We start from the raw sequence: 24,894 nt of genomic DNA, 5'->3' as shown, positions 1-24,894 counted from the left end.
AGCTGTGTCAGGAAGTGGGGTGAGGGAAAGGCTGTTCCCCAGAGGATGGTGGGCATGACACAGCTCCCCAGAGAAGTCCCTCAGGGGTCTGTTGGATGCCACCCTTGGACACTTGAGTTTGTGTTTTTTGTGGTGCTGTGTGGGTCCCTTCCAACTCAGGACACTGTGTGATCTGGTGATTCTGTGATTTGGATGTCAAAGACTCTGGAGTAAAAACCAATTCTGTTTCCATGCTTTCATCTGCCAGACACTGTGCCTGCAGCAGGATCATGCACATTCACCAGTGCAGCCAATGTTGATTCACTCATCCAGCTCTCGCTCCTCCCAAGCATTAATCAAATTAATTGAGATGCGATGGGATGCAATTTACAGAGGGCTAATGACTAACGTGGCTGGACGATCTGGAGTTATAATAGCAGGTTTGAGGCCATGTTTCATCCTTTCACGCTGCATTTCTTTGTGAGTAATTTCTGTCCACGCAGCATCTTGGGCATTGCTATCACTCATACTGGAAGTGCTGGTGGCTGTGTAAGAGCTCTGTGCATCAGGTAGATGGTGCTGCTCGCCCTCACACCACATCTAGACCAAGGATCTTTCCATGGACAAGAAGGACATCCAGTTCTGGAAGTGGAGGACAACCAGCTGTGGAAGGAGAGGGCAAACAGTAATGAAAGTAGAGGACAACCAACTGTGAAAATGGGGGGCAAACAGCTGTGGAAGTAGAGGGTAACTAACCATGGAAGTAGTTGACAATCACCTGTGAAAGTGGAGGACAACCAACTAAGGAAGTGGAAGAAAACCAGCCATGAAAGTGGAGGACAGCCACTCATGGAAGACATCCCTTACTGAGGTCTCCAGCTCATGTGGTTGGAATTCCAGGTGTCACCACAGCAGGGATGCAATGTGGTGCCTGTGGGGTGGATGTGTGTGTGCCCTGAGATGGTTCCAATGGCCATGTGCCAACGACCATCTTCAAACCACCACTGGCTAACGGCCACAACCCAAAGTCTGCATTCAGACTGCCACTTCCCAACTGCCATGTCCTAGTTCAAGACATCCCAACCCAGCTCCCATATTCCAAAGGCCACATTCAAAACATCCAAATCCAACTGCCATATACCAGTGTCCCTGTTCAAAGCATCCCAGCCCAGCTGCCATATCCTGAAGGTCATGTTCAAACAACCCCAGTCCAACCACCACATCCCAGACACTGCATTCGAAATTCCAAATCCCAAACTTCTCTCATCCCAATGGACATGTTCACCCCACCCCAATCCAATTGCCACGTCCCAGCTACCACACTCAGACTGCCACATTACAGCTGCCACATCCCCACAGTCATGTTCAGACCCTGTCCCTTCCCCCATACCATGCTTCTTGCTCTTCTTCCCTGTAGACACAAGGGTCCTACTGGGGAGGAGCAGGGTGGTGCCATGTGGAAGAGGAAGGCCCATCCTCATCCTCCCTTCAGCCAAGCAGCTCCTGGGGAACACTGGGTGCTCCTGGATGCAGACCACCTGTTGCACATCCCAACCATGTCCCCATTTGATGTGATTTGTACTGCAGGACAGACCCTGCTCTGTACTCCTGTGTTGCCATTTCTAAAGCAAGGAGCAACATCCATGTCCCCTAGGGTCCCTCCCCCAGGGAACATTTAATGACAACACAACACAGAGAAATCTTTTCACCTGTTTGCAGTTTATTGGTAATGAAAGAATTCAGGGGAAGGGGTGTTGGTAGAAAGCAGCAAGGCAGTAAAATTCTGGTAGCAGAAGGATTGCAATAGGGCCATGCACATGTCAGCTGTGAAGGAGAAGAGCGAAACAGATCTATAAAATATGAAAGCTGCCAAATTCTCTGGAGAGCTGCTTCTCACTCCTAAGCCTGACTATGGGGCATCGCCACATTTCTTCTACTTCCATGAATACAGCTGGAACAAGCATGTGGGCAACATGCAGGATGCGCAGGAGGCGCAAGGAGAACACGGCCATTAAAAAAAGAGACCTCAGAGGGGAAAGGAAAGAGCAGATCTTCTGCTCAGCCAGCCCTGCACAAGAAAGGGAGGGCTCTTGGATGAACTCTCCGGTGACAGGTAACCCCGAGGGAGATTTCCTAGTGGGGCCATAAATGTTTCATCCCTGGAGACTGATGGAGTGGGGATAGCAGCAGCTGTGCCAAGAGGGTGGTGTTCCGCTGCTGTCTGCCTCCAAGGAGGAGGCGGGATGCTTCATTTCTTTGTGGGATTCTGGTTCTGGGTGCAAGGGGATGTGCTGCAGGCTGGAGGCGGGTGATGCTTCTTTCCTTGGCAGTACTGAGGTTGAGGCTCAGTACTTCACGCCTGAAGATTTCACCGTTGTGGTGGTGACACATCTCCGGACAGAGGATGCTCCTGTGGGAATGAAGGTGCCACCTCCAGAGGCACACATTCTCCCACTCCCAGAGGAGAAGCCTCCATTGTACGCTCCTCCTCCCACTCCACAGCTGCCCCCGATGATGCTTCCTCCTCCAACTGTGCACACTCCTCCTCCCATGCCAGTGCCGGCAACAAAGCCTCCAGCTCTGCCTCCAGCAATGGTGGTTCTGCCAACCACAGCTGCAAGAGAAAGACAGGATCACTGTGTGCCAAGGAGCAGCCTGGGAATTCCAGCAAAGCATGGGATAAATCGTTGTGCAAAGGGGACGCACGGCTACTTACAGACATTGACGTTGGACGGGTTGTCTCCACAGAGCCTATACAGGGAAAGGAATGCAAGATGTAATGCAATGCCACACAGAGCACTTGGGGAAAAATGAGAGTAAATCTGACTGCAATTCTATGGACAGAGAGATGAAGAAAACTCAGCTCACCCCAAGAAGAGGAACAACTTTCACCAGCCTAGGACAGCTTCAGGCCTCACCTGTTCTCCTCTCCCTCCAGCAGCTTCCTGTACATGGCAATCTCCACATCCAGGGCAATCTTGATGTTCAGCATCTCCTGGTATTCCTTCAGCAGGCGAGCCAGCTCCTCCTTGTCCTTGCTCAAGGCACATTCCAGCTCTTCCAGTTTCCTCCTAGCATCCTTCAGGGCAATTTCACCCCGTTCTTCAGCCTCAGCAATAGCTGCCTGCAGCTGCTGGTTCTGAGGAAAGAGAAGAACACTTCCTCAGATTATATTTTATACCCAACCACCAGTCCTCAAACCCAGACTGAAGGGTTTAACATTTGAGCCTGATGCTGGCATCCAATGAAACATCACAAATCCCTACCTGCTTCTTCACGCTCTCAATCTCAGCCCGCAGCCGCTGGACATTCCTGGTCAGCTCCTGGATCTCGATCTTGGTGTTACGCAGGCTGTCCCCGTGCCTTCCAGCTGTGCTCTGCAGCTCCTCATACTGGTGGCACAGACATAGCAAACCCACCATGAGACAACTGACCCAGAACAAAAAACTCCCCTTGTCCCATGAAACATTGACAATCTGCAGCAAAGGGCTGTCACAATTGCCCTGGCTCTCTTCAGCTCACCCGGCTCTGGTACCAAGCCTCAGCTTCAGCCCGGCTGTTCTGGGCAATCTGCTCGTACTGGCGTCTGACCTCCTCAATGATGCTGTCCATGTCCAGGTGTCGGTTGTTGTCCATTGACACCACCACAGACAAGTCCCGACTGATTGTCTGCATCTGAGACAGCTCCTGCAACCAACATGGGAATGAGCCTGAGCTCAGGAGCAGAGGAGCCTGAGAGATGCTCTACACACATCCCCATGGGCACCCATTCACAGCTCCCCTCCTTGCCCTCGATCCAGCCCAGCCCAGGAAAGGCTCCTACCTCCTCATAGATGGCCCTCAGGAAGTTAATTTCATCAGTCAGAGCTCCCACCTTGGCTTCCAACTCCACCTTGGTCATGTAGGCACAGTCCACATCCTACAGGAAAGATCACACTCTAGACCCCAGCTTCTTCCCACTCTATGAGCAGCCAACAGGCAATGCTTCCTGCCAGAAACTGCCCAACCTCCTGCCAGCCTGTGTCCTGCACTCACCTTCTTCAGCACCACAAACTCATTCTCAGCAGCAGTGCGCCTGTTGATCTCTTCCTCATACCTGTGGAAGAGGACAAGCCAGATGAATCTCCTACCCTGCTCATCAGGCAGTGGTGGAACCCCCTCTTCCTCTACAGAACCCCTCTCGCACTCCCAGAGAGCTCTTGGAGCAATGGGCAGACACCGGAGACATGTGCACTGCCCCAGCTCTCCTGCATTTCTGCTCACTCCATCTCTGCACTTACTTGGTTTTGTACTCCTCAACATATTGGCGCATGTTCTGCAGTTCAGATTCCAGCTCTCCCCTCTGGCCCAAGAGAGACTCCAACCTCCTCCTCAGGTTCTGGATGTAATTCTCAAAGATGACATCCAGATTCTTCCTGGGTCCTGAGGGCCCTTGCTGCTGCAGGAGCTCCCACTTGGTGGAGAGAACCTTGTTCTGCTGCTCCAAGAAGCGTACCTGAGTATGAGACCTTTACCTTAGCACCATGGCAGGCATCACTCCCCTCAAAACTCCTCATTCTTTTGGGGGCCAAGGGAATCATTTCCCAAATGACCAACAGAATAATGACTTTTAAAGCCTGTTTTCTGAGAGACTGTTTCCTCCCTCCTTTCTCCTCTTTTCCTTAATTATACATTACTTGGACTTTTTTCTAGTACATTTTTTCTCCTTTTTTAAATACCTATAGGAATATTTAGATTCCAAGTTAAAAGACTACTTCTATTTCCAACTGTGCATTTTGACAAGGGTTAATTTGCTGAAGTATTAGATCTTCTATTTTTTGCACCCTAGTGAATGAACTCTCAACTTCCTCTATGTGGGAGAATATTCATCCTAGAAAATACATGTAGCATTTCCAGTCAATATTCTCCCAGTGCAGAGAACCCAATAAACATTTATCTGTTTGTGAGTCAAAATAAGGAAATGCCAGTGATTAACTGAAATTTCATTCACTGAGAAGAGAGAGGACTGACTTGGGATAGCACAGGATAACGGAGTACACCACAATCACTTTGGCCTTTTTCCCCAGAGGAGGATAGAGATGAAAAGTAAGACAGGATTTGGATCAAACAGAACTAAAGAAAGACCTTTGCTCTCCTTGCAGATGTAAAATGTCCACATTTCCATAGGAGGACTCAATGAGAAGAGCAATGCTTGCTTTCCAGACCTTCCAATACACAGCTGAGAAGCATACTTCCCTCTTCCCAGCCCAGGAGAGTTCCCCAGAGTCCGCATTCCCAAGGAGGCATGGTTTCAGCCACTCACCTTGTCAATGAAGGAGGCAAACTGGTTGTTAAGGGTCTTGATCTGCTCCTTCTCCTGGCACTTCACTTGTTGGATCTGAGGGTCAATGTCAACGTGGACTGGCCGTAGGAGGGTTGGGTCAACCTGCACCGGTTGGATACCTCCAGGGAACCCAGGGCCACCTCTCACAGGGCCACCAAAGCTGCCTACTCCTCCACCAATTACACCTCCTCCAATGCCGCCAAATCCTCCTCCATAGCCTCCACCAAGGCCAACAATTCTGCATCCGTATCCACCGCCATAAGAGCCACCCATGGAAATCCTTCCGCTGCCACCCATGTTATGGAGGCTCCTGCTGCTAAAACCTCCACAGCGTCCGCCGCCTCCAGTTGCTCGGGATGTGGAGAAGGAGCTGTAGCTGATCCTGCTTCTTCCCCCGCTTCCTCCAAAGCCACCACCAATGGCAGAGCAAGAGCTGTAGCCCCTTCTGCTGCCACCTCCAAAGCTTCTGCAGACGGACTGCCGAGACATGGCTGCTTCTTCCGAGTGGAGCTGAGCAAAGTAGGAAGACCAACGGAGCTGTGCTGTTGGGGATGGATGCCGAGAGAAGCGTGCACAGTCTTCTCTGGCTCCACAGCTCCAGGCATTCCCTTTTATCTGTTTCTGGAGGTGGGCTGGGTCTACATGGGTGTGAAGAGGAAACAAATTTACTGTCTTCATCAGCTTGGTGCGGTTAACAGATTTTTGCCAAATTGTTGACTCCACCCAGAAATACGCTTTGCGATGCAGAAGAGAATAAAAGAGCAAGAGCATTGGAACAAGACTCAGTGAGTAAGTGGACTCTCATATCTTTGTGTCATCTGAAAATATATGTTTTACAGCGATGTAGTCATGTTTTTCCCTCCTCCCACCTTTCCATCCATTCTTAACAATTTCTCAGTTTATCTGGATTCGGATCTCTTGCGTTGAGGCTCAGTGTCAGACAAGCATTTTGGTGGAAATCAGCAAGACTGAGACTTTCACAATTCCCCCAAGCACACCCCGAATCTTCTACTTATGTGGAAAACTGCTGATGGATTTCCGAGAAGCAGTTTCGTGGTGTAAAGCATAAATACCACACATTAACATTTAACAACAGTCAGCATTTCTTTATTATCCCAAAAAGGAGGTGCTAAGTTCCACTCCAGAGAGTAGGCTTATCCTCATCCTTGGGGATGGGAGTGCCTTCTCCAGGGGAAAACTCCCGTAGAACATTTCTCCCTGCACTTGAGGTAGCTGAGTACTGAGAGTCCAAGAACCACAGCAGAAGAAAGAAGAGAGTGGGGATGGCCAAGCTCCTTCCTTCTGCTTTTCTGATGGGCACAAGGACTGCTGAACCTGTGGAGGAATGGATGGACCCTTCAAATGCTATGAGTGGTAATGATGACCAAGGGGGAAATACAGCAGAAAAAAAAGCAGGCAGGGAAAACTATGACTTGAGAAAGTAGTATTTTTAACTTAAATATGTAGACAAAGGATCAGGCTGAGATGGTCAAATATGACCATTCCTAAAGGGCAAGTAGAAGGCTGAAGAATCTCTGATGCCTTCAGAAGTAGATTTATTCTATCACAACATATATGATGTATGTTTTAAGAGCTACAGCAAAGACACTTAAGAATATGTGAATCTTTGTAGGAACACGAGAATGAACATAGAGAAATATATTTCTTGGACACAAGCATCTGCTTCAAAGTATCTGGCTTTGAAATAGGAAATCTATCTGATAAACGTAGTTCAGATGCTGTTCAGATATCATTTTAACAATTAGTACAAACTTCAAGAAAAATGAAATTCCTAATGCATAACTCCAAAAATAATCAATAAAAGTCAAAGATAATACATTATGCAGTATCTGAGCATTTCAATTGTCCACTAATGTACTAAATATAAGCTTCCAATGTGGAATAAACATTTTATGTTTGAAATTTCAGGATCTCTCATAAGACTTGAGCAACAGAGTGCTGTTTGAAAATATCACAAGTATCAGCATTAAGCCACAAGCACTTCAAAGCCCTGGGAAAACCAGACCACAGAGCAGCTACAGGAATCAGAGCAATAAATGCCTTTGAACGTCACTGGGAGGGAGGATGCTTGGCACCAATCTCTTCACTCAGCGGGATATGGGGAAGTGGGGAATGTCATACCCAAGGGACTCCAGCAGTGTTGGCCAAGGTGTCTGCAACTCACCCAGTGCCACAGGCTGCACCTGGAGAACAGGCAACATCCCTACACTGGGACACGAACACTGCTTTCCAAGAGAACGGTCTTCTTGCTTGGTTGGTGTCCCCAGAATACACAAGGATAATCCCAGAAAGGAAGGGGAACAGGAAGTTTTGTTGGGAAAAAAAGAAAAGCAGGTTGTATCTGCTCATGGCCTCCGTCCACGTTGCCAAATGCCATTGGAGATGCTTTTCTGGGGAGGCAGCATGAACTGCTTGTAACATCCCACACTGCAGCTCCACAGCTGGGGGAAATGTGCTCAGTCAGCCAAATACCTGCGTGCTGACCACGCTCCGCTCATACAGATAAGACGCCCAGATTGAGTCACTCTGACGTCTCCAGACAAGATGGGAAGATTATAGCAGAGCTGGAGTCGCATCAGCCTCCTCCAGGTGAAACTCGATAGGCATCCTGGGCTCCAGCAATCCCTTCAGATCTCTTACACAAGGAGCCGTGCACAGCACAATTGTCCACACGAGCCAAAGCCTCGACTCAGCTGAGAAGCTGATGCTGAACCCGGCTGCAAACCTCACCAAGAGGCAGCTTTGGTTCCTGCACAGCCTGGAGGTCCTGGCACAAAGCTCCAGAGGCAGCACAGGCAGGAATGCCATCAGGATTCCTCACTTGGCTCTGTTCTGTTCGCGAGGCTGAAAGAAAACAGAGCTAAAATTAGGCACCAAAGCCACTGACTCTCCCCCAAGCCAAACCCAAAGCACTCTTGGCTGCTCAGAGGTGTTGCCTTCCCATCCTCTTCTTCTGGGGACAAACAGAGCTGCCTTCCCACCTCCACCACTGCTCTGCTGTTCCCAAGGGAGGAGAAGCCCTCTCCAGAGACCCCACAGCCATTTCCCTTGGCCTGGAGTAGGACTTGTCCAAGAGCTGCCCCTTGCTGACTTTCTATGGGGACACAGCAGCTCCCAGTGAGTTGCTCTGGGACTCCCAAACCACTACTGAGAGCGGTTTCTGTCTCTTTGATCTCTGCTTGTGGTGCAGGTGCTGAAGCTCAGCTCAAATCAAACACATCAGCATTCTGCCCACCCTGCTCCCCATGCCCTCCGGCCAGACCCAACCTCTCCCACTCACTCTCACTATAAAGCAGATACACTGAGAGACTGAGCCAACTTTTCAGACATCCCATTGGGACAAGATGCTCATGGATCAGGGGAAACAATCCCTCCCCAGCCCGTCATCTTTCCATTTCTGATCATTGGAGGGCAGGAGGAGCTGCTGATCTCAAACACTACTGGTGCTCATGGTTGACGACCTTGCTCACTGCATTGCTGCGTGGTCTACATTCACATCCACACTCACATCCACCTGCTGTCTACAGGACTCCTCCCACTGCTGCCTTTCACTACCACAGAACAGAGTCCACTTTGGGGCAGCACCTTTAGATGCAACCACAATAACAGGATGATCTGATGTCTGCACTCTCACCGACTCTATTTTTTCCATCATAATCACTGTGTTTGTGTCCCTGCAGGTTTAGCCACTACTTAACGCCAGAGTTCGTACACCAGTTGCACAGCTTTCTGTTTTTGATTTCTGCTTACGATCCACATAGCTTCTTCTTGAAGATTATGATGGCAAAGAGACAAATACACTCCCTTCTTAGGTCAGTTTCTGTTTCTGCATCACCAGAACGCTGTGATGAGCTGTGACATGAGAAGAATGGTAATGAGTGCATTACTCTGCATAAAGACTGAGCCCTAAATAATGGCATGGGCAAATCCATTGTCTCTGAATAGTTTAAAGACATAATAAGTGATGAGATCTGCTCTGGAAATTGTGATTCTCAAGGTAGGACTATATCTGGATCTACCCACACTTCCCCAGACTCCTGAAATCCTCCGTTCTGGACTCTCTGACTGCACCCATCTACTGCTCATCCCAGGACGGAGCATCCATAGCTCCTCTGACTGTAGATGTGGCCTCACTATTTCAGGCACTGCTGTGACTCATAAAAGTCAAGGGGAACTGAATCACAGAATGATAATATCTCAGGTTAGAAGAAACCCAAACTACTGCCACCACACAAACTCAAACCCAGAATCTGAGAGCTCTGGCAGCTTAGCTTCCACTATGGCAATAGTCACTGTACTGGGAAATGACTTTTAAAACAATGACAAGAAGACATCACGAATGTTCTCTGCAATTTATTGAGAATGGCAACATCCCAAGGACATACCAAAAACAGAAGAGGGAGGAAGGTGGGGACAGTACATCTTGTTCCATGTCACCAGGGGCCTAGCACAGAAGAGCAAGCTCGGTTCTCTTTAGAAAATGTTCTCTGGGCACCTGCAGCCACGGGAGGAGTCCCACTTACCCCTCATGTACCATGACCCATGACACAAGTGAATGGAAGCAGCAGGATGTACTGCATGCAGAAGCACCCCAGAGATATGGCCATCAGGACAGAAGAAGAGAGTGGTTTTATACACATTTGCCAACAAGGCAGCCAGAAATGTACAACGCAGCAAGGAAGGCAGAGCGGTTCCTCCTTGAAATCAGCTCTCTGTACGAGGTATCCACGCGTGAGACCCTGCTCAGACTGCTATTTCTTTGCTGAGTATGAGGCTGTTGAGCACTGTGTCACGGCCACCAGATTCCCATGCTGGGGACGAGCCAGGTAGACCAGCTGGCTCACGCTGGCCGCGAGGGACAGAGTTTGTTTCATGGTGAGGTACAGGAGATGGATTTAAGGAGGCTGGGCTGCTGCTGGGGGAAGGGAGGAGATGCTTTGTTTCTTTCTCAGTCGGCCTTCAGGGCTCAGAACCTCACTCCTGAAGACTTGACGGAGGTGGTTGTGACGCATCTCCGCATGGAGGAGGATCCCCCACCAGAGCTGAAGTTGCCACCTCCAGAGCCGCACACCCTTCCACTTCCAGAGGAGAAGCCTCCGCTGTACATTCCTCCTCCCATTCCACAGCTGCCGCCAGAGCTTCCACCTCCAAAGCCTGAGCCACATACACCTCCTCCCATTCCTCCTCCCATGCCGCTGCCTCCAAATCCTCCTCCCATGCCGCTGCCACCGAATCCTCCTCCCATGCCGCTGCCACCGAATCCTCCTCCCATGCCTCCTCTGCCTCCAGTGATGGTGGTCCTGCCTACCACAGCTGAAAGAGACATAGGGGTTACATGTGGGCCAGTGGCAGGTTTTCTCAGTTGAGACACAGCCCACCACTGCTTTGCAGATACTTACAGACGTTGACATTGGACATTCCATCGTTGCACAGCCTGTGAAACAGAAAGAGGTAATCTTAGGGGACATGCTATCTAAATTATTGAGAATATTACTACCTATTTTCTCTAGATACAGGTTCCTATTCATTTTGATTTTCCCAGCAATTCAAAAACAACATTAGGAACAATGAACTTTATGCCATTGTAAGAGAAGCGGAAAACTTTTATGTTACTTTGTAAGAATTATATCAAATATGAGGTTTATCTCCAGAGGGAAATGAGAAGACCTGACCTGCACTTAACATGATCCGTCAAGAAAGGTTGAGTAAACACAAAGAATGAAAGGTACCTGTTCTCCTCTCCCTCCAGCAGCTTCCTGTACATGGCAATCTCCACATCCAGGGCAATCTTGATGTTCAGCATCTCTTGGTACTCCTTCAGCAGGCGAGCCAGTTCCTCTTTGTCCTTGCTCAGAGAACTTTCCAGCTCTTCCAATTTTGCCCTGGCATCCTTCAGAGCCATCTCACCCCGCTCCTCAGCCTCAGCAATAGCTGCCTGCAGCTGCTGGATCTGAGGAAGAAGGAGGACTCACCCTCAGATCACGTTTTCTCCTCTACCACTGGTCCTCAAACCCAAATTGAAGGGGTCAAGGATAAAAGTCTACACTCTACAAAGTCAGTGGTAGTGGAGTCAAAAAGCACATTTGTACCCCAGAATCTGATAGCATCACTTGTGACCCAGCCTGATGCTGGTATCTAGGGAGATTCCACACATCCCTACCTGCTTCTTCACGCTCTCAATCTCAGCCCGCAGCCGCTGGACATTCCTGGTCAGCTCCTGGATCTCGATCTTGGTGTTACGCAGGCTGTCCCCGTGCCTTCCAGCTGTGCTCTGCAGCTCCTCATACTGGTGGCACAGACATAGCAAACCCACCATGAGACAACTGACCAGAACAAAAAACTCCCCTTGCCCCATGAAACATTGACAATCTGCAGCAAAGGGCTGTCACAATTGCCCTGGCTCTCTTCAGCTCACCCGGCTCTGGTACCAAGCCTCAGCTTCAGCCCGGCTGTTCTGGGCAATCTGCTCGTACTGGCGTCTGACCTCCTCAATGATGCTGTCCATGTCCAGGTGTCGGTTGTTGTCCATCGACACCACCACAGACAAGTCCCGGCTGATTGTCTGCATCTGAGACAGCTCCTGCAACCAACGTGGGAATGAGCCTGAGCTCAGGAACAGAGGAGCCTGAGAGATGCTCTACACACATCCCCATGGGCACCCATTCACAGCTTCCCTCCTTGCCCTCGATCCAGCCCAGCCCAGGAAAGGCTCCTACCTCCTCATAGATGGCCCTCAGGAAGTTAATTTCATCAGTCAGAGCTCCCACCCTGGCTTCCAACTCCACCTTGGTCATGTAGGCAGTGTCCACGTCCTATATGAGACATGACATTCTAGACCACTGTTTCTTCCCACTCTGTGAGCATCTAGCAGGCAGTATCTCCTGCCAGAAGCTGCTCATCTCTCAGCTGCCTCTTCCCAACCTCCTACCAGCCTGTGTCCTGCACTCACCTTCTTCAGCACCACAAACTCATTCTCAGCAGCAGTGCGCCTGTTGATCTCTTCCTCATACCTGTGGAAGCAGATGGGACACATGAGTCTCCTGCACTGCTCATCGGGCAGTGGTGGAACCCCCTCTTCCTCTACAGAACCCCTCTCGCACTCCCAGAGAGCTCTTGGAGCAATGGGCAGACACCGGAGACATGTGCACTGCCCCAGCTCTCCTGCATTTCTGCTCACTCCATCTCTGCACTTACTTGGTTTTGTACTCCTCAACATATTGGCGCATGTTCTGCAGTTCAGATTCCAGCTCTCCCCTCTGGCCCAAGAGAGACTCCAACCTCCTCCTCAGGTTCTGGATGTAATTCTCAAAGATGACATCCAGATTCTTCCTGGGTCCTGAGGGCCCTTGCTGCTGCAGGAGCTCCCACTTGGTGGAGAGAACCTTGTTCTGCTGCTCCAAGAAGCGCACCTGAAAGCCCACAGAGAGAGTATGAGACCTTTACCTTAGCACCATGGCAGACATCACTCTCCTCAAAACTCCTCCTGCGCTTTCTGGAGGCCGAAGGAATTATCCACTGTGGCTAAGTCAAACTTTCATGCTTCTGAAGTGCTTAGTGATTCATAAGTATTACTGCTTTGGGGGCTATTCTGGAATTTTCAGTTATGCATAAACTCTTTGCTAATTGGAAAAAGAACTTCCTTTTACTCCACAATGTCAATTTTGGACATTACTATAAATCTCAGCTGAAGTTAAGTCAAGAAAGCAATTACTGTCTTATTTACTGTTCATCTATTCTTCTCCAAACATTCTGTCTTTCTTTGGCTTCTATTTGAAATTAAATTTATACAAGATCACTGGAAAACTATTTAACACTATGACATTTATAGGATTGTTTCCTTGATATGTAGGTGACATCAAATAGAATTACAGTAATGAGAACTCTTCAGGACAGTTAAATACAAGATGATGACTTCACCCTGAATCACTAGAAATTAATCTGAAGAAATCATTGGGCAATAGAATCAACATCATGTCCTGATGATTCTGTCTTTAATCCTCCATTAGCATGAAAACCAGTTTCACTGTTCAGTATTACTTAACAAGACTTGAATACCAAATTCCTACAAAGGCATCTGTCTTGCGGTCTTTATCGAGTAACATTAAACTTGAGTGTAAGAAGAATATCCATTTCTACACTACAGGAATTCGTTCAGAATGTCCATCTCCACGTAAGAATGGTCCTAAGTTCTCACCTTGTCAATGAAGGAGGCAAACTGGTTGTTAAGTGTCTTGATCTGCTCCTTCTCCTGGTTTTTCACTTGCTGGATCTGAGGATCGATCTCAACGTGGACCGGCCGCAGGAGGCTCGAGTCAACGTGCACCGGTTGGATGCCTCCAGGGAAGCCAGGACCACCGAAGCCTCCCATTCCTCCTCCTCCCATTCCTCCACCACCCATTCCTCCACCACCCATTCCTCCACCACCCATTCCTCCACCAAAGCCACCCATTCCTCCACCACCCATTCCTCCACCAAAGCCGCCCATTCCTCCGCAACTCATTCCTCTGCTATAGCCACCTATTCCTCCTCCATAGCCACCCATTCTGCCTCCATAGCCTCCACTCCCGTAACACCCACCCGCAACAATTCCTCTGCTGCCACCCATGTTATGGAGGCTCCTGCTGCTGAAGCCTCCGCACTGTCCACCACCTCCACCTCCCCTCGATGAGGAATACGAGCTGTAGCTGATCCTGCTTCTGCTGCCACCACCTCCTCCAAAGCCACCACCAACGGCAGAGCAAGAGCTGTAGCCCCTTCTACTCCCTCCTCCATAGCTTCTACAGGCAGACTGCCGAGACATGGCCACTTCTTCCAAGCAGAGTCAAAGTCAGGAAGAGTTGGAAGACCAACGGAGCTGTGCTGCTGAGGACAGATGTGGAGAGAAGTGTGCACAGCCTTCTCTGGCTCCTCAGCTTTGGGCATTCCCTTTTATCCGCTCCTGGAGGTGGGCTGAAGCTGCTTGGGTGTGAAGGTGGAAACCAGTTTATTATTTTCATCAGCATGGTGCTGTTGACAGATTCCCAGTGTAGCTTTACCTTATTTGGGCCTGCCTAGAAACACACCCTGCAATATAGAAGTGAATAAAAGAACAAGAACATTGAAATAGGTCCCAGTGACTAAGTGGACTCTCACAGCTTTATGACCTGCTGGAAACCACGTTACACGGTAACGCACTTTTCTGCAGCCCCTCATTGGACTCCCAGCCTTCTTTAATAGCTCCTAATAATTGCAGATATAGATCTTTCCAATCAAAGCTTCACGGAAAGGAGAAGTTTTGATGAAATAACAGCTCTAATATAGCTTTCACAACTCCTCACACACACCCTAAATCTCCATTTTATAGGTTGAATTGCCTTTGGCGTATTAGTTTCCAAATCCTCAATGGGAATTCATGACACCAGCATTTAAAGGGACTCAGCATATTCTCCTGCTAGGAAGGTATGGCATCTTGGAGCATGCGTGATGTCGCTTTGGATGGGAGTGTCTTCACCCTGCAGGTTAAATGCCCTCCAATTGCATCTCCTCGAATCTGAGAACATGAGCTGGGAGCTTAGAGAAGGCTGGAGTGGAGCAGACAGCACAGCGTGGCTTGTCCTGCTCCTTCTCCGCACTCATCTGGCACTGATGGGGAAGGACAATCCTGGGAGAAGGATGGGACACTTCACACAGCTGATTGTGACTGAGGACAGAGAGACGAGCACTTCAAAAGAGGAAAAGCAGATTAATAATTCAAGATGGCGAGGTGTTCCTCCTGCTTAGGGGAATGATGCTGATCTCTTCTTTACTCGGTTATTTCTGAAGATGAGACAACTAATGAGGAAAAAAGTTAAGGAATGGAAGTATTTCAACTCCTAAGATGTAGTATGTACTCTTATTTTCAAGTTTTTCAATGGGGAAGGTAAGGAGTGTATTCTATAGGACATCTTTGAAATAAAGAAGCTGATTTTTTATTTGCGTGTAAATGAAGTTTGAAGCAATTGTTCATGAAGTCCCAAATGAAGGGTAGAAAATATTAAATGAGACTAATGTACAAGTATTTCAAAGATCCTAGGTTACAGACAGTGGATAGAAGGAGGCAGAGATCTGTAAATAGCATTTGAAACACGTCCTGTATGCATTGTCTGCCTGGCTATTGGAAGGAGAATACGTATTTCAGTTAATGTGTGAAATTAGTACTAACATTTAATTGCCCCTGCTATACAACCAGCACAAGTAATTAAAAAATGACAGAAAATATACATTACAGAACTTCCAAAGATTTAAAACTGCAATGAGCATGAATTTAACGCTGTTCAAGTGATCTGAGTATGAACTTTTACATTCAGAATTTCCCTTAAGTGCTGTGAAAAGAAATGCTATTTGAAAATATCACAGGTATCAGCCTTCAGACACAGATACTTCAATGCCTTGGGAAAACCAGCACACGGAATAACAGAAATGCTTCTGAACGTCACTGGGAGGGAGGATGCTTGGCACCAATCTCTTCACTCAGCGGGATATGGGGAAGTGGGGAATGTCATACCCAAGGGACTCCAGCAGTGTTGGCCAAGGTGTCTGCAACTCACCCAGTGCCACAGGCTGCACCTGGAGAACAGGCAACATCCCTACACTGGGACACGAACACTGCTTTCCAAGAGAATGGTCTTCTTGCTTGGTTGGTGTCCCCAGAATACACAAGGATAATCCCAGAAAGGAAGGGGAACAGGAAGTTTTGTTGGGAAAAAAAGAAAAGCAGGTTGTATCTGCTCATGGCCTCCGTCCACGTTGCCAAATGCCATTGGAGATGCTTTTCTGGGGAGGCAGCATGAACTGCTTGTAACATCCCACACTGCAGCTCCACAGCTGGGGGAAATGTGCTCAGTCAGCCAAATACCTGCGTGCTGACCACGCTCCGCTCATACAGATAAGACGCCCAGATTGAGTCACTCTGACGTCTCCAGACAAGATAGGAAGATTATAGCAGAGCTGGAGTCGCATCAGCCTCCTCCAGGTGAAACTCGATAGGCATCCTGGGCTCCAGCAATCCCTTCAGATCTCTTACACAAGGAGCCGTGCACAGCACAATTGTCCACACGAGCCAAAGCCTTGACTCAGCTGAGAAGCTGATGCTGAACCCGGCTGCAAACCTCACCAAGAGGCAGCTTTGGTTCCTGCACAGCCTGGAGGTCCTGGCACAAAGCTCCAGAGGCAGCACGGGCAGGAATGCCATCAGGATTCCTCACTTGCTCTGTTCTGATCGCAAGGCTGAAAGAAAACAGAGCTAAAATTAGGCACCAAAGCCACTGACTCTCCCCCAAGCCAAACCCAAAGCACTCTTGGCAAAGTCCCAGCTGCTCAGAGGTGTTGCCTTCCCATCCTCTTCTTCTGGGGACAAACAGAGCTGCCTTCCCACCTCCACCACTGCTCTGCTGTTCCCAAGGGAGGAGAAGCCCTCTCCAGAGACCCCACAGCCATTTCCCTTGGCCTGGAGTAGGACTTGTCCAAGAGCTGCCCCTTGCTGACTTTCTATGGGGACACAGCAGCTCCCAGTGAGTTGCTCAGGGACTCCCAAACCACTACTGAGAGCGGTTTCTGTCTCTTTGATCTCTGCTTGTGGTGCAGGCGCTGAAGCTCAGCTCAGATCAAACACATCAGCATTCTGCCCACCCTGCTCCCCATGCCCTCCGGCCAGACCCAACTCTCCCACTCACTCTCACTATAAAGCAGATACACTGAGAGACTGAGCCAACTTTTCAGACATCCCATTGGGACAAGATGCTCATGGATCACGGGAAACAATCCCTCCCCAGCCCGTCATCTTTCCATTTCTGATCATTGGAGGTCAGGAGGAACTGCTGGTCTCAAACACGACTGGTGTTCACAGCCACCACCTCAAGTTCCTTCGGCTCACTGCATGGCCATTGTCCACTTCCATTCTCACAGACATCTCCAATCTGGCCTCTCATCACTGACCACAGGGCCACCACAACTCTCCCCCCCTGATTTTGTTTACCTGTCCTATCCACAGGTAGACCTGACAGGGATGTTGTCAAAGGGTCTTTCAAACACCTTGGTTGTATCCATAGCCGAGCCATGAATGTTAAGATAGTGCCTGAGCCTACTGGCAGCTCATTATCAGACCAGAGCTCCCACAGCCCCTACCATTTTCTGGATCATGCTGTCAGGGAATGCTATGACTCATAAAAGTCAAGAAGAATCAAATCATAGAGATAAAATATCTTTGTGGGGCCATGAAGTTGCTGTAGGCCATTAGAGGTTGAACACCATGTTGGGTTGTAGACCATGAGGACTCCTTGCTTCATTGGAGGGATTGACCAAACCAAAGGACCTCAGTCACTCCTAACATCCCTTGCTCACCAGGCACTTCCCCATCTCTGTGGCCTTCCTTTGGATCCTCTCTGACAACTTCATGTCATTCAGACATTCTGGTGCACAAACTCACACGGTTCACCAGGTGACATGACAACAGGCAGAACCATGCCATGACGAGCTGAGCAACAGCCAAAGGTACCACCAACTCACATCTCTCATGTCAATACTCATTCTGCTGGGAAGGGATTTTTAAAACAATGACAAGACATCATGAATGTTCTCTGCAATTTATTGAGAATGGCAACATCCCAAGGACATATCACAAACAGAAGAGGGAGGGAAGTGAGGACAGTACACCTTGTTCCATAACACTGGGGGCCTAGCACAGAAGATCAAGCTCAGTTCTCTTTAAAAAATATTCTCTGGGCATCTGCAGCCACGGGAGGAGTCCCGTTTGCCCCTCATGTACCATGACCCATGACACAAGTGAATGGAAGCAGCAGGATGTACTGCATGCAGAAGCACCCCAGGGATATGGCCATCAGGACAGAAGAAAAGAGTGGTTTTATACACATTTGCCAACAAGGCAGCCAGAAATGTACAACGCAGCAAGGAAGGCAGAGCGGTTCCTCCTTGAAATCAGCTCTCCGTACGAGGTATCCACGCGTGAGACCCTGCTCAGACTGCTATTTCTTTGCTGAGTATGAGGCTGTTGAGCACTGTGTCACGGCCACCAGGTTCCCATGCTGGGGACGAGCCAGGTAGACCAGCTGGCTCACGCTGGCCGCGAGGGACAGAGTTTGTTTCATGGTGAGGTACAGGAGATGGATTTAAGGAGGCTGGGCTGCTGCTGGGGGAAGGGAGGAGATGCTTTGTTTCTTTCTCAGTCGGCCTTCAGGGCTCAGAACCTCACTCCTGAAGACTTGACGGAGGTGGTTGTGACGCATCTCCGCATGGAGGAGGATCCCCCACCAGAGCTGAAGTTGCCACCTCCAGAGCCGCACACCCTTCCACTTCCAGAGGAGAAGCCTCCGCTGTACATTCCTCCTCCCATTCCACAGCTGCCGCCAGAGCTTCCACCTCCAAAGCCTCCTCCTGAGCCAAATCCTCCTCCCATGCCACTGCCTCCAAATCCTCCTCCCATGCTGCTGCCTCCAAATCCTCCTCCCATGCCGCTGCCACCGAATCCTCCTCCCATGCCTCCTCTGCCTCCAGTGATGGTGGTCCTGCCTACCACAGCTGAAAGAGACATAGGGGTTACATGTGGGCCAGTGGCAGGTTTTCTCAGTTGAGACACAGCCCACCACTGCTTTGCAGATACTTACAGACATTGACATTGGACATTCCATCGTTGCACAGCCTGTGAAACAGAAAGAGGTAATCTTAGGGGACATGCTATCTAAATTATTGAGAATATTACTACCTATTTTCTCTAGATACAGGTTCCTACTCATTTTGATTTTCCCAACAATTCAAAAACAACATTAGGAACAATGAACTTTATGCCATTGTAAGAGAAGCGGAAAACTTTTATGTTACTTTGTAAGAATTATATCAAATATGAGGTTTATCTCCAGAGGGAAATGAGAAGACCTGACCTGCACTTAATATGATCCGTCAAGAAAGGTTGAGTGAACAAAGAATGAAAGGTACCTGTTCTCCTCTCCCTCCAGCAGCTTCCTGTACATGGCAATCTCCACATCCAGGGCAATCTTGATGTTCAGCATCTCTTGGTACTCCTTCAGCAGGCGAGCCAGTTCCTCTTTGTCCTTGCTCAGAGAACTTTCCAGCTCTTCCAATTTTGCCCTGGCATCCTTCAGAGCCATCTCACCCCGCTCCTCAGCCTCAGCAATAGCTGCCTGCAGCTGCTGATTCTGAGGAAGAAGAATACTCCCTCAGATCACGTTTTCTCCTCTACCACTGGTCCTCAAACCAAAACTGAAGGGATCAAGGATAGAAGACAGTGCTCTACAAAGTCAACAGTGGTAGACTTGAAGAATACATTTTTGCCCCACAACCTAAAATCTACATTTGAGCCTGATGCTGGTACCTAGGGAGATTCCACACATCCCTACCTGCTTCTTCACGCTCTCAATCTCAGCCCGCAGCCGTTGGACATTCCTGGTCAGCTCCTGGATCTCGATCTTGGTGTTGCGCAGGCTGTCCCCATGCATCCCAGCTGTGCTCTGCAGTTGTTCATACTGATGGCACAGACACAAAGCAAACCTTCAGTGAAACATTCCCGATGCCTCGCCAAGACTTTTCTCCTTTTCTAATTCATGTTCTGCTAAAAGAACCCATCTCAGTAGTCAATACAACTTTGATGCCCATCGCAATGTAGAGGACGTATCTAAGATTCATTTACTATGGTTTCCCTCATATCTGAACTCTGATGTAGATTTTAGTTACACTAACAAGTATTCTTGTATTTTAGAAAGCTACTTTGTCTTGGCATTTCCTAGCTACCTTATGGTGGTGGTCATCTGTATTGAAAGGCTTCCACAGTCCACCAGAGTGAAATTCTGGACTTATTTTAAAGAGTGAGTCAGATCCCTTTAATGGAGCACCCTTTCTCTGAGACTTCCTTGTATGAGCTTCAGTACCGTTGGCTTACAGACATTGCCTGATTTATCTGCAATCTCCAGCCACCTCCCAGGCTTCCTCAGGGGCTTCTAAGCTCACCTGGCTCTGGTACCAAGCCTCAGCTTCAGCCCGGCTGTTCTGGGCAATCTGCTCGTACTGGCGTCTGACTTCCTCAATGATGCTGTCCAGGTCCAGGTGTCGGTTGTTGTCCATCGACACCACCACAGACAAGTCCCGACTGATTGTCTGCATCTGAGACAGCTCCTGCAACCAATATGGGAATGAGCCTGAGCTCAGCAGCAGAGGAGCCCGAGGGATGTTCCACACACACCCCTGTGGGCACACATCCACCTGCAGCATTCTAAGCCACAGCTCCCCTCCTTGCCCTCGATCCAGCCCAGCCCAGGAAAGGCTCCTACCTCCTCATAGATGGCCCTCAGGAAGTTAATTTCATCAGTCAGAGCTCCCACCCTGGCTTCCAACTCCACCTTGGTCATGTAGGCAGTGTCCACGTCCTACAGGAAAGATCACATTTCCTCTTGAAAATCCTTCAGGACCACAGCACCTGCTCAGTGCTGAGGGTAAGAGCTCTGGTAGTGCTACTCAGCCATATCAGAAAGGACAAGAAACTTCCAAGAGCAGCCCACAGACCCTACAGACTCCGTTGAATTTCCAACCCAAGAATGAATCCCCTCAAAGCCCAACAAAGCTTAGCATTCAAGCAATCACTTCACTGTGCCCGTGACTCACCTTCTTCAGCACCACAAACTCATTCTCAGCTGTTGTGCGCCTGTTGATCTCTTCCTCATACCTATGGAAAGTTAAAATACAAGCTGAGTTTCCTGAATTTTCTTGCCTAAGGCCACACTAAACCAAAAAGAAATGCAAAATGAGAAAGCATAAAATATTTAGACTGACAAATCTACAGCCATAATTACCACAAAATGAACAAATGTGAAGGAAAAAAACCAGCAAGATACAGAATACGATTGCTGCCAACTGCTTGCATTGCTCTCGGTTTCACTGTCTCTGCACTTACTTGTTTTTGTAATCCTCAACGTATTGCTGCATGTTCTGCAGTTCAGATTCCAGCTGTCCCCTCTGTGCCAGAATGGAGTCCAGCTGCCGCCTCAGTCCCTGGATGTAGCTCTCAAAGATGACATCCAGGTTTTTCCTGGGGCCCGAGGGCCCTTGCTGCTGCAGGAGCTCCCACTTGGTGGAGAGAACCTTGTTCTGCTGCTCCAGGAAGCGCACCTGAAAGCCAACACGTGGAGAATGCACAGCCAGTCATGAAGGCAACTCTTCCACAGTGTACAAAGAGTGGTCCACTCTTTGTGATGTTACATGGTTTTGTTAGTAAAAAATAATCTGTTGTTGACTCAATTGCAAGATGAGGGAAAGGAGGGAATTTCCAAGTCATGTTCAAGTCAAGGGTGCAGCATCAACTCCAATACATTCCCATAGCAGGTAGCCTAGGAACATTAGATCTGTAGTACAAAATAAAAATATTGGATATTTGAAAACCAAGAGAGGGAAAAATAAGAAAAACAACCCTGCATTTGCTAGCAGTTAAATAGGAGAGCGTTTGGAAAGGGAAGAGTGCAGAAGTGAAATCTAAAGAAGTTTGGAGGCGTTTAGCCTCGCAGGAATAACCTATTAGGTGAACCTGGTGCAACAGGCTAGATTAAAGCCCTGAAGACACAGCTTTGATCTCATATGGAAGAGAGATTTTCATCTTTTCCATAACAGTACTTCAGAAAAGGTTCTCCTAGAGCTCCTTAGCCTGCCCATATTTAACTCAAAAAGGATGTTTCTACAGAGCTTGGCAGCTCCTCTGAATTTTTGCCCTTAATTAGTCCCAGTCCCTCACCTTGTCAATGAAAGAGGCAAACTGATTGTTAAGAGTCTTGATCTGCTCCTTCTCCTGGTTTTTCACTTGCTGGATCTGGGGGTCGATCTCAACATGGACTGGCTGCAGCAGGGTTGGGTCTACCTGCACGGGCTGGATGCCAGGGCCACCTCTCCCAGGGCCACCAAAGCCAAAGCCTGGGCCGCCGTAGCCTCCCATTCCTCCACCACCCATTCCTCCACCATAGCCACCCATGCCTCCACCAAAGCCTCCCATTCCACCACCGCCACCCATTCCACCACCAAAGCCGCCCATTCCTCCTCCACCCATTCCTCCTCCGTAGCTGCCTAGTCCTCCGTAGCCTCCACCAAAGCCACCCATTCTGCCTCCAAAACCTCCACCACTATAGCATCCACCCATGGCAATCCTTCCGCTGCTCCCCATGTTATGGAGGCTCCTGCTGCCAAAGCCTCCACAACGTCCACCACTTCCATATCCCCTGGACATAGAGAACGAGCTGTAGCTGCTCCTGCTTCTGCTACCACCTCCTCCAAAGCCACCACCAATGGCGGAGCAAGAGCTGTAGCCCCTTCTGCTTCCCCCCCCAAAGCTTCTGCAGACAGACTGCCGAGACATTGCTGCTTCTTCTGAGTGGAGACAAATTCAAGAGGAGGAGGAGGATGAACGGAGCTGGGCGGCGAGAAGGTGCGTGCAAGGAGAAGGGAAGGAAGTCCCTCTGACTCGAGGGCAGTTGATGCACTCTTTTATCTGTTTCTGGAGGTGGGCTGGGTTTGCATGGGCGTGAAGGAGGAGACAGTTGCTGTCTTCATCAGCTTGGCGTGGTTTACAGATTTTCATCTTCAATTTGCCAAACATTGACCCTACCCAGAAACACACCCTATAATGCAGAAGAAAATTAAAAAAGATACAACCATGTCTACCAAAGGGCAGCACTCTGACTAAGAAGCCGTGTAGTTCTGCGGCACAGTAACAGTCCCGCTGTGACAGATGTCTTTTTTTTTTCACCTTTCCTCTATTGTGGTTGTTTCCCTGCTTACGTTTATCTTTATTTTGATCTTTCACTCCAAAGCCCTATGGCAGGCAAGCACTGCGGCTCATGCCAAATCGTAGCACAGCTTACACAATTCCCAAAACACACCTATGTTACACCCTTAGCCTTCTTTTTACGTGGAAAATTGCCTTTGGCTTCGAGAAGTGGTTTCTCAATCCAGACCCAGGGCTCAGCAAATTGCATTTTGATGAGGCTTTGCATCTTTTTGATAAATAAAATCCTACCGGTGTCGAGATGCCATGGCAATGGCTGGAGCTGGAAATTCTCCTGCTGCTGGACCAAGCTCTCACTGAACATGAGTGCTGCAGTCTTCGTGCCAAGACTGCCTCTGCATCCGTGGAGAAATGCCAATGGGAAATCTCCTTAGGGCTCTCCAAAGGCTTCAGGAAGTGACTGACCATGAGAAGAGTCAGGGAAAACCTCAGCAAGTCAGCTGCTACCACGGGAAGTGCGGACAGACGGGCGGACAGCCCTGAGAACAGGCGGAGAGAAGGAGGCATGCAAAACGAGCTGCCCACATAATGCATGCTGCAACTGCTTACATGCAATTAGCGAGGCAGAGGATGCTAAACAGCTCAGCTTGTTTGTAGAGACATAAAATGGAGAGAACAGAGCACACAATAACTTTCACTTGAGGAAATGCATGCTTTTCAACTACCTGGCTTACTTTGGCATTTATATGCAAATATATTTTTGGCAGACAGGTAGAGTCGTAAGACGTGTTGAGCCCTCTGTTGTGAACAGAGGGTAGGTGTCTTTTTCTTTTTTTTTTTTTTTGTACCTTATTCTAAGAAGGATTTTAGAAAGGGGGAAGCCTATCAAAACACTCCATTTTTGATGTTGTTATTGGGAAGGAATTAGTTTACAAGATAAACTTGCAGAAATACGACCATGTGAGTGCCATGCTTTCGGGAGTTGGACCAGATGACCCCCAAGGGCCCCTTACAACTCAAATGATTCTGTGATTCTATGATTCTACAACTTTTCCTTGTGGAAACTTGGTCACCAAACATCTCTCAGCTTTAAAAATTCTACTGAGAAGTTCCTTGGCTCCCTTAATTTTCCACAATCCCCAGCAGCAGAGGAATCAGAGTGGCAGTTTTAAAGTCACTGGAAGCCCAAGACTCATTGTGGTTGTTTGGGCATCTAACTGTGCTGTCTAATGAGACTCTCTGAAGTTCCCATGCGACACAGGCAATTAAGTGCTTCTTGAAAATCCACACCAGCAACTTCTGATATCTCCGGTTGTTTGAATACCTCCAGAAATATCACCCAGACACCTATTTCCAAAAGCACCTGGGGCACCCGGGCTGTACTCAACGTGCGGTTAGACCGGCACCGCCACCAAACCCTGACCGACCCTATGGGTGTGCTCATCCTACCCCAGCACGCATGGCACGGCTCGGGGAGGGCATCCAGCTCTCAAATGCACCATTGGGCGGGGAGGACAGGGCTCAGTGTTTGTCCCCAGCAGTAAGTGTGGGTCATAAACACGTGGCATGGCATGGGGACACCACGGACAGCTCGCTGCTCAGGCTTTGTCTCCAAGTTCAGAGGGTTTAAAGCAGCACTTCCATCTCAAGGCTTGGATGTCACGGGGGGCCCTACGTGTCCTTCAGTGGAGAAGGGAGTTGTGGTTAGGCACTGGAACATTCTGCCAAGAGGAATGGTGGGGTCACCATCCCAAGAGGTGTTCAAGAACCATGGAGATATGGCACTGAGGGACATGTTAGTGGGCATGGTGGGATAGGGTGG

General features: G+C 48.9%; 2 protein-coding genes across 2 annotated transcripts; both read right to left on the bottom strand.

Moving 5' to 3' along the window:
• Positions 1 to 2,834: 2,834 nt before the first annotated feature.
• LOC136057389 (keratin, type II cytoskeletal 3-like) lies at positions 2,835 to 22,792 on the bottom strand. Its single transcript, XM_065750103.1, has 17 exons — positions 22,089 to 22,792; positions 21,258 to 21,472; positions 20,969 to 21,029; positions 20,638 to 20,733; positions 20,318 to 20,482; positions 19,711 to 19,836; positions 19,289 to 19,509; positions 18,961 to 18,995; positions 18,539 to 18,874; positions 8,054 to 8,167; positions 5,282 to 6,036; positions 4,260 to 4,474; positions 4,015 to 4,075; positions 3,803 to 3,898; positions 3,502 to 3,666; positions 3,246 to 3,371; positions 2,835 to 3,118 (listed from the first exon to the last, which is right to left on the bottom strand). Exons 1-17 carry the CDS (start codon positions 22,701 to 22,703, stop codon positions 2,894 to 2,896), a joined length of 3,627 nt encoding a protein of 1,208 aa, XP_065606175.1. The 5' UTR covers positions 22,704 to 22,792; the 3' UTR covers positions 2,835 to 2,893.
• On the bottom strand, positions 9,661 to 14,204 carry LOC136057353 (keratin, type II cytoskeletal 6C-like). Its single transcript, XM_065750051.1, has 9 exons — positions 13,518 to 14,204; positions 12,518 to 12,732; positions 12,273 to 12,333; positions 12,040 to 12,135; positions 11,739 to 11,903; positions 11,484 to 11,609; positions 11,053 to 11,273; positions 10,723 to 10,757; positions 9,661 to 10,636 (listed from the first exon to the last, which is right to left on the bottom strand). The coding sequence occupies exons 1-9, from the start codon at positions 14,121 to 14,123 to the stop codon at positions 10,290 to 10,292; spliced, it is 1,872 nt and encodes a 623-aa protein (XP_065606123.1). The 5' UTR covers positions 14,124 to 14,204; the 3' UTR covers positions 9,661 to 10,289.
• Positions 22,793 to 24,894: the final 2,102 nt, after the last annotated feature.

The sequence above is a fragment of the Cyrtonyx montezumae genome, unplaced genomic scaffold, assembly GCF_038088225.1.
Source record: "Cyrtonyx montezumae isolate F1298 unplaced genomic scaffold, pur_monq_1.0 scaffold_63, whole genome shotgun sequence".
NCBI lineage: Eukaryota > Metazoa > Chordata > Aves > Galliformes > Odontophoridae > Cyrtonyx > Cyrtonyx montezumae.
Note: the sequence above shows the minus strand (reverse complement) of the source record. Positions and strands in the feature narration are given on the sequence as shown.

What these genes read in the sequence shown, in the direction of transcription:
- LOC136057353 (XM_065750051.1), bottom strand. Translation starts at nt 14,123, where the DNA reads ATGTCTCGGCAGTCTGCCTGTAGAAGCTATGGAGGAGGGAGTAGAAGG. An exon ending in TTGCCTCCTTCATTGACAAG is followed by an intron (nt 12,733 to 13,517) that starts GTGAGAACTTAG and finishes GTGGGCTTTCAG; the next exon opens with GTGCGCTTCTTGGAGCAGCA. An exon ending in AGGCTTGGTACCAGAGCCGG is followed by an intron (nt 11,610 to 11,738) that starts GTGAGCTGAAGA and finishes CTGTGCCACCAG; the next exon opens with TATGAGGAGCTGCAGAGCAC.
- LOC136057389 (XM_065750103.1), bottom strand. Translation starts at nt 22,703, where the DNA reads ATGTCTCGGCAGTCTGTCTGCAGAAGCTTTGGGGGGGGAAGCAGAAGG. An exon ending in AGTTTGTGGTGCTGAAGAAG is followed by an intron (nt 20,734 to 20,968) that starts GTGAGTCACGGG and finishes TCTTTCCTGTAG; the next exon opens with GACGTGGACACTGCCTACAT. An exon ending in GGAACCAAAGCTGCCTCTTG is followed by an intron (nt 6,037 to 8,053) that starts GTGAGGTTTGCA and finishes TGCATCGCAAAG; the next exon opens with CGTATTTCTGGGTGGAGTCA.